The 8,874-nt window shown below is 36.2% G+C and overlaps 1 protein-coding gene across 1 annotated transcript; it reads left to right on the top strand.

The window, feature by feature from the left end:
- Positions 1-7,310: 7,310 nt before the first annotated feature.
- Positions 7,311-8,599, top strand: LOC131004201 (putative threonine aspartase). The gene is made up of 5 exons (XM_057930823.1): positions 7,311-7,349; positions 7,392-7,442; positions 7,697-7,876; positions 8,024-8,096; positions 8,390-8,599. Exons 1-5 carry the CDS (start codon positions 7,311-7,313, stop codon positions 8,587-8,589), a joined length of 543 nt encoding a protein of 180 aa, XP_057786806.1. The 3' UTR covers positions 8,590-8,599.
- The last annotated feature ends 275 nt before the right edge of the window (positions 8,600-8,874 follow it).

Raw genomic sequence — 8,874 nt, 5'->3', positions numbered from 1 at the left:
CTGGCAGTACCAGATCCTTTTTTTGATCCTCTGTGAGGGCAGCCCCTTCCTCAAAGATATTCCAGTCAGGGGGCTAGACAACCTGTGACGATCCGAACAAATTCTTAAAGAAACCAAGGAGTTCATCTGCAATTTCTGATTGATCGAAAATGGGGTCACCATTGCCCCTGCAAATCATTAGAATTGAGTTAGTAAGATTTCTTTTCTTGATAAGAGAGAAGAAATATTTACTATTTTTTTCCGAATTATTCAAATGAAAATTTTTCGCTTTTTGGCATGCGAAGTCTTTCTCTGCATTATTCAAAAGCGTTGCTTGCTTGCGGGCTTCTTTCTCCTCTTCTCTCAACATGTGGTTCAGTGGGTCTTTATCGCAAATCTCTTTAATGTTAATCAGTTTCGCTCTTGCTAAAGCTGCTCGTTCAGTAACGTTACAGAACACCCTCTTGTTCTTTAACTTGAGCACTTTTTCCAGATTTGCAAGCTTTTCAACCAACTCCAGTTGAGCCATTTGGGCTGTTTTGCATTTCCATCCTTCCTCAAGCCAGGACCTGAAAGAGGGATGATCAGTCCAAAAGGATCCGTCGGTATATGGCTTTACGGACGAAAAAAATTCGTCGATAATCGGTCAGATTCTTGTAGTGCTTGAGGGGGGTCCTTATCTATACTCTAGGATAACAAGCTATATGCTAATTTGGGACACCTTATCAATAAGGATGGGATGATAACTGATCTTGAGAATATCTCTGCTATGAAACAGTGGCCAATACCCAAGAATTTTAAGGAATTAAGGGAGTTCTTAGGACTAACAGGGTACTGCAAGAGGTTTGTAAAAGGGTATGGGATCATCAACATATACTGACTTATTAAAAAAATGAGCATTTAGATGGGGCAAGGAAGCAGATCATGCCTTCCAAACATTAAAATTAGCCATGACAAGCACTCCAATGCTCGCACTTCCTATTTTTTCAATTTTATTCGAGTTTGAAAACAAATGCTAATAGGGTTGGAGTGGTAGTAGTACTAATGCACAAGGAAAGACCCGTGGCCTACCTCAACAAAAAGAGCTTATAAGTTCCTTCAAAGTATTTGGCAAAATAAGCTTCTCAATAACTTATAAGCTCCAAAAATAAGTTCCAAGAGCTTATAAGCCCCAATTTATTTTTTTATAATCTCATATGCAACAATCTTTTTACAAATATTTTTCAACTATAATTTATTATTTTCATCATATATCATTTAAGTTCATTTTTCTTCGATTTTCTCTCTCTAGCAAAAAAATTCTCTCTCTAGCTTATAAGCTCAATTATCCAAACACTTTGACAACTTATAAGCTCTTAAAAATAGTATCTTATAAGCATTTGAAATATCTTATAAGCTCCAAAAGCTTATAAACTCTTTAAAATAAGCTTAGCCAAACACCCTCTAAGTCTCAATTCCTATCCATCCATCTATGAAAAGGAATTCCTAGCTATCATTAATTCATTATGACAGTTCAAAAGTGGAGGCGTCATCTTCAGGAAAACAAGCTTGTGATCAAGACAAACCATCAAACCCTCAAACATCTACTAGACGAAGATTATCACCCCCTTATCACTTGAGACCAACAATTTTAATTTTATGTTGCTGCAATTTCAAATATTATGTATTGTCTTTTATGATATTGTAATATTTTTATTTTTATGTTAATATGAAAGATACATAACTATAATTTAATATTATTTAAAATATATTAATAATTGAAACTAAAAACATAAATAATGAGTTTTAAAAAAATTAATACCATCAAAACATTTAAAAATTTAAAACAATTGTAAATAAATAATAATTGATCATATGTATAAAATGAAAAGGAAATAAAAAAAAAAGAAAAAAAATACTTATCATGATGAACAATACCCACTACATCTAGTGTGATATTGTTGATCTCGTTCAAAATAGAGTTCAATTTATGATTAATTACTTGTAAATTTACAAACTTTTGTCATTTTTTTGTGTTTGCTATACATGATAAGTGTGTGATAGATACCTATAACACTCTAATATGTTGTTTGCTTCAAAACTCAAAGCTTTTTATAATTAAATTAATGACCCACCCGTTATCTATTATCCATATCTTTGGAATTGATAGCGTAAAATCTTTTATATACTCCCTCCGTCCCAGCCCAATAGGCTCAATTGGTTTCGGCACGGAGATTAAGAAACTTACTTTTTGGTAGATAAATGGTGTGGTCCACCAAAAATTAAGCAATTAAGTGTTCCCTTATTTTTTTTCTTAATCCCAATTGATTTCTTTGCTCTTTTAATTATTCTATATTAAAATTAAATGCATTAAATTAAATGATTGTCTGCCTCATTAAAAAAGAGAGAGGCAGAATATATGAATTAAAATATGCCGCTGAATTAACAAAATTTAAACTGAGAACAGAATAAGGGCGCATAACTTGAACAGTTTGTGGAACTCATCATCTTAGCCAAATTAACCACAAATCCACATATGCTCTTGCCAATTAAACAATCTCCAACACCAAAGCATCACAGATGCAACCAAACAATTATAAATCGCATATACGGCATCACAGATGCAATGAAACACAAATTAGGGCATCACAGATGCGAGGCACAATTAGAAAGTCCTCACCCGTTTCATGGACGGAAAATATGTATCCATGAACATGTCAACGATGCGCTGGAATCGGTAGGGTGGAGACTTTGCCTCATCCTCCGCAACAAGCACCGCCTCTTCATCTTCTTCAGCCACCACCACCTCCGGTGGTTCGGTCTCTGGGACAAAAGTTTCAGACAGATCGGTGAAAGGAACCCTAGCGCCCTTTCGAACCACCTTCCTTCGAGCCTCTCCAACCACCTTCCTTCGACTCTCCCGAGGTAGACATGGAACGTAGTCACTGAGATCTAGAGTAGAGCAAGCCCCATCGGAAAATTGGGATTCGGAGGCGTATCCGCCGCTCAGAGACTCTTGGTCGACAAAATTGACCAAGGATCGGTCGGACTCCATGAGAATCGGCGTGGGTTTATGAGTATTCATCACGGCGGGGAAACACGGGTGTGGGTTGCGGTTGATCGGCGAAGGTAAGCGGCGGAGGTTGAAGAATCGGCAGGGTTGCGTCGTTAGAGAGAGAAGAGAGGAATTAGGGTTGCGCCGCTTGAGAGAGAGAAGGGAAAATTGGGAATGAAAGAGGCGATAGTCTTAGGATTAATTACAAGCCCAATTAGGAGCCCAATTTAATTAGCTCTAAATAGCTCCCTTATTATAATACTAAATGACCCCTAATTATTTCTATTTTAAGTCTGAGCCTATTGGGCTGGGACGTCCCGAAAAGGAAAACGAGCCTATTGGGCTGGGACGGAGGGAGTATATCTTACCAAACATCATATTGATAATAGATATCACAGTCAAAGATATCACGTCTTATCCCATACCACGTAGTAAACAAGCACTAATTCAAATTTTATTTTAAATGTTTCCACGTGGTACAATTATCTCAAAACTTAAAGCTGAGATGGACAGCGAAATTGTCAGTGTGACGTGATTATATAAGGCTAGGATCGTTTCACTCGTCAGACGGTCGCACCACATTGACAATTCCAATGTTCAACTCAACTTTAATTTAGGGATAATTATATTTCGTAAAAACATTTAGAATAAATTTTCAATTAGAAGATAAATTACCAATTTTAAATATCGTGGAAAAAAAATAAAAAAATGACAATTTTTTTTGAATTTATAGTCAATTAATCTTTAAATTTAATGGTCCACTGTACATCATTTCTCACAACATATTAACATTTTACGCCCAATTTATAACGTTGTGTGCAATTCCTTTTAGTCAATATTCATAGCCTAGGGGTGGATTGATACGGTATGCCAAAAAAATTTCGTCATACCATATACCATACTGTAAATTGTGGTATGAGATTTTTCATACCGTTGTCGTACCAAGCTCTTCGATATATTGAAGATCGGTATACCGTAAAATTTGGTATGATCTTTTTTATGTTGATATCGTACCAATAGTGCGGTATATCGTACCAAAATTCGGTATACCATATTTTATGGTATACTCAAATTATTGGTATGTCGTTTCATATCTAAATTATCAAAATTATTAATGAATATATATTTTATAAGTTGTCATTAATTCTTTAATAATTATGATTTTTTATATATATATATATATATATAGGGGAAGGCTAAAATAAAAATCAAAGTTAGACTATAAAATAGGAACCATTTTCAGCCCTTAAATCATCAAGATCTACGGTTAATTATATATATATATATATATATATATATATATATATATATATATATATATATAGAGAAAGGTTAAACAGAGAATGATAAATATGTAGAGAATAGAGAATTAATCTGGAGCATCCAAATCTGTCAATCCAAGGGTTCAAATTTTATGCTGATTTTATTCCATAATTATATCGAAAATGATATATTTGTAATTGGACAATTATATTAATACCATGAATTAAGATTAGCATATCCTAAATTATCTCTTTAATTTTTGGTAATATCTTATACTGCCATATCTTTTTATTTTTATTTTAATTTCGTCCATATCTGATATTTTCAATATATCATTCACGCTAATCTCTGCAAATTATATGAAACTTTCACATTTCTTTCTCTCTCCAATTTATTCAGCCCCCTCCCCCATTCGAATATATATTAATGTGTTCGTAATTGTTTTCGGCCTGTTCAAAAAGTTCAAATGTTAAATATTTTATATCAGTAAAAAAAATTTGAATATTTTTGTTTAGATGTTCGTAATTTTATTAAGCTTGTTCGAAATGTTTTGTGTTAAATATTTTATGTTAGTAAGAGAAATTCAAATAGTTTATTTAGATGTTCGTAAATTTTTAAAGCATGTTTAAAATATTTTATGTTAAAAAAATGGAAAAAAAGCAGATTTCATAACAGAAACGAAAATAAAAGCGATTCGTCGAGAACATAAATGAACATAATACAATTTATAAATGAACAGAACACAATATCTAAATGAACAAATATATTCAGATTTACTAGAGTAAATATCTCCAAAATTGTTCATTCAATCTGAAATTTCTTGTGCAAATTGTCCACCACGACTCATTACGCCCAGAATTCATTGAAAAGAGAAACAAACTGTACAGTTGCAAATTTACAAAAGGTGACAGTCCGAGAAAGCTTCACAGGCGACCAAGAATGAAGTAATGTCAGACCCAAATCAAAACGGTCATCCGAAGAAATCCAACTGCACTGGAAAACCCCAATTCACTCCTCCTCCGATCACATTTGCCATCACATTTAATTGATTCCTCGACTGCCCGATAACAATTGAAAAAGAAAAATAGAAATAGAGGGGAAAAGAACAAATGCAAAAGTAATCGGGAAGTGGTCGTCGTCCGCTACCTCTGAAATTTTCGGTGGGGTTGTCTCCCCTTCGGATCTGTTCCCTTTTTGTTCTAGTAACCTTAGGTTGGTTCAAAGTGGAGCCCTAGTTCTCTTCTCTTCCTCACTCTAGTGCTTTGGCCATGAATTTTCGGTGGGGTCGCCGCTGCTAAGCTCTCCAGCGTCGTCGTGGCTTAGATGTTCCAGTGATCTCGTCTCATCTCTCCAATGAAGCCAAGGTCGCGACTGCTTCATCGATTTGGGGGGAGGGGTTCGACACTACTACAAAAGTTTACATACATATATACAGTGAATAGATAACGGTTTTTTTAAAAAACCGTTATGTATGAGCGCACTTTTAGGAATAGATAACGGTTTTGCGAAAATCCGTTATCTATGTAGTGTTGTCTAAATGCATAGATAACGGTTTGAACAAATGCGTTATGTTTTTGCGTTATCTATTAGTTGCATACATAACGGTATTACAAAACCGTTAAGCCGACCGTTATCTATGAGCATTTTTTTATAACGGTTGTTTTAACCGTTATATATGAGCGCCTTGATACTGTTATGTATTACTTTTATGAATATTTATTTTTAATTTTAATAATATTATAAAAAATTAAAATCCTAATTTCCTAATACACCCTAGCCAACCCCCCCCCCCCTCTCTCCCACCGTTCTCTCCTCTTCCTTTTCTCTCTTCCACCGCCTTACTCCCTTCAAACCGGGCTTCACTGTCGCCGCCAGCCCCCATCATCGCCGCCATTCTCCACCGTCCTCGCCGCCGTGTAGCTGTTCGCGCCGCCGTCCTCGCCGCTGAGGCCCCCTATCCCTTTCTCTTCCGCGAACAGCATCGGTCCGAGGTGCCGCCGCTGATGTATCCTTCTCTGAAACTCCGGCGCTGCTTCTGTAAAATCTGGCGACTAATTTTGACCGTTCTTTCCCTCTTTTTCTCTTTGTCTCGGTTTCCCTCTCTAATCCCTCTTTGGAAGCGCGCAATTGAAGGGAAGAAGTCGAGCCCTAGCTTCTCTGTCTGAAATCGCCGGTCGCCGGTCTGGCTTGACGCCGCCGGATATCCCTTGCTCGGAGATCGCAACACCGCTAAAGCCCTTCCTCTGCTCACAGATCGAGCCCTAGTTTTTCTCGATCCAGCTCAGATTATTCTTGGTTGTATCACTCTTTGATTTTTGGTTATTTGGAATCTGAGGTTGTGATTGTTGGTTTGGATGAACCCTAACTATGTGCTGTTATGATTGTGAGTTATTTGCTGGTTTTCGATTGCTTGTTTGTATAAACATGCAACCCCTAGGATGAACCTAGGTTTGGATGTGTTTGATGCAAACTGATTGCTGGTTAATTTGTCAATAATGCAATCTGATTGTTTCTTATTTGGATGCTGAGGCATTGTGATGCTTACTTGGGGTTATGATTGTGGGTTATTAGTTGGTTTTCGACTGCTTGTTTGTATTGACATGCAACCCCTAGGATGAAACCTAGGTTTGGATGTGTTTGATGCAAACTGATTGCTGGTTAATTTGTCAATGATGCAATCTGATTGTTTCTTATTTGGATGCTGAGGCATTGTGATGCTTACTTGGGGTTATGATTGTGGGTTATTAGTTGGTTTTCGACTGCTTGTTTGTATCAACATGCAACCCCTAGGATAAAACCTAGGTTTGGATGTGTTTGATGCAAACTGAAATGTTAAAGTGTCAATGATGCAAACTAAAATTTAATTAAGCTGAGACATTACATGAGTTTACATGCTAAACAACTTTTTTCAATGAAAAGAAACGCGATGATTGCAAAAATAAAATGGTGATTTCCTCAAGTGGGAATGGTAAAGATTGGATTTTGTGAGTGATACTTGGAAGATTAGAAGTTTGAGTTTAATTAATGGTTGAAGATGAAGTCAAAACATTCTCAATATGAGGTTGATTCCAATGTATTTCCATTTCACTACTGAACTATTTCTTGTTTAATTTAGGGTTCTGGTGGATGTATTGATGTTGTTGCAGCTGCAATTCAAGTTCTGGAGGTATTTTGTTGGTGTTAATGCTGTAATAGTTTCTGTATCGCTTTTGGGGGATAGGTTAAGGGGGAATTGAGACATTTAAAACTAGTTTTGGACAAATTGAAATGTTGTGGGTATAATAGCATGTAACCATATACTAGTAGCAGCAGGAGATGGAAGCATTAGGGGCCTTCAAGATTAGTAAATGATGTTAAATTCCTCTCTGAATGTGAGCCTTTTGATTTTGGATTTACGGGGAACTATGTTTTCGTGTATAGGATGATCCTTGCACGAATGCTGGGAGAGGATCGAATTTGACTGAGGATGATCGTGTAGAATGTGATGCCAGTCTAATGGATGGTGACTCTGGGGCTTTCGGTGCTGTTGGAGCAACGCCAGGTAGTTTGCAAATTGTTAAATCTGTGCGCTGCAAAGGCACTATAGAGGAGGCGGATGAGGTAGCTTTTATCCGACTACATACACTGTCATCTAATCATTTTGCCAAAATCCCACCTTTGCTTGTGAAATCTATAGTTTTATTATCAAGACAAAAGAGCCGTATTTGCACTTTTGACTTGTCGTAGCTTATGCATTTCATGGTGCAGTGGTTGGTGACTGAAAGGGCTCGAATTCAATGGAAAAGATACAAGGAAATACTTGATGATGCCAAAGCTAGAGGTAGCTTTCATAGTTCTTGAGACCTTGCTGTATCAAATGTTTTTCTATTTTTACTTCTATACACTTCAAGGACTTATTTACTTTTATTTTTTAATTTGCAAGAGTTCTCCTTTATTATGACAGCTTTTTATGCAACTCTGCAACATGATGCCTTAGAGAAGATGATTGAGTCAAGAATATTATCTCATTGATAAGTATCAGAAACATCTTTGTGTTTGGGAAGTCAAATTTGATGGAAATTTGAAATTGTTCGCTTTTAGTACTGATTTATGTTATTCATGTTTCATGTGTAGAGGCTCAATCACATGATCTTCCGAAGGTAAAGAAAAGTAGGAATCAATCTTATTCATTGAGTACACTAGAAGAGGACGCTATATTAGACACGGTTGGAGTAATTTGTGTCGATTCCGAGGGACATATAGCTTCCGGAGCCTCAAGTGGTGGCATTGCCCTTAAGGTGATTCTTCTACCATCTTCTGTGAACTCTCGATGACTTCTAAAATTTTGTATGTTGCTAAATATATCCAACTCAAGCTGCTAAATTTGGATGAGAATAATTGAATGCGCTTTGCATCTACAGATTGGAACCTTCGACACTCTGCCTCAACATACTTGAGGTCAAAAGACAACCAGAGAATCATAGCAGGTTGATTAACTAGTTCTTGAGGACTTGGTGCTAGAAACATTGTATGATAGATTTTTGTTTTAGCTATAAGGTAGTTGGTATTTTCAATTTTGAATCGGAATATGCAATGATGATGTATATTTAATATTTGGT

Source organism: Salvia miltiorrhiza, unplaced genomic scaffold (genome assembly GCF_028751815.1).
Source record: "Salvia miltiorrhiza cultivar Shanhuang (shh) unplaced genomic scaffold, IMPLAD_Smil_shh original_scaffold_354_1, whole genome shotgun sequence".
In the NCBI taxonomy this organism is placed as follows: Eukaryota; Viridiplantae; Streptophyta; class Magnoliopsida; order Lamiales; family Lamiaceae; genus Salvia; species Salvia miltiorrhiza.
Note: the sequence above shows the minus strand (reverse complement) of the source record. Positions and strands in the feature narration are given on the sequence as shown.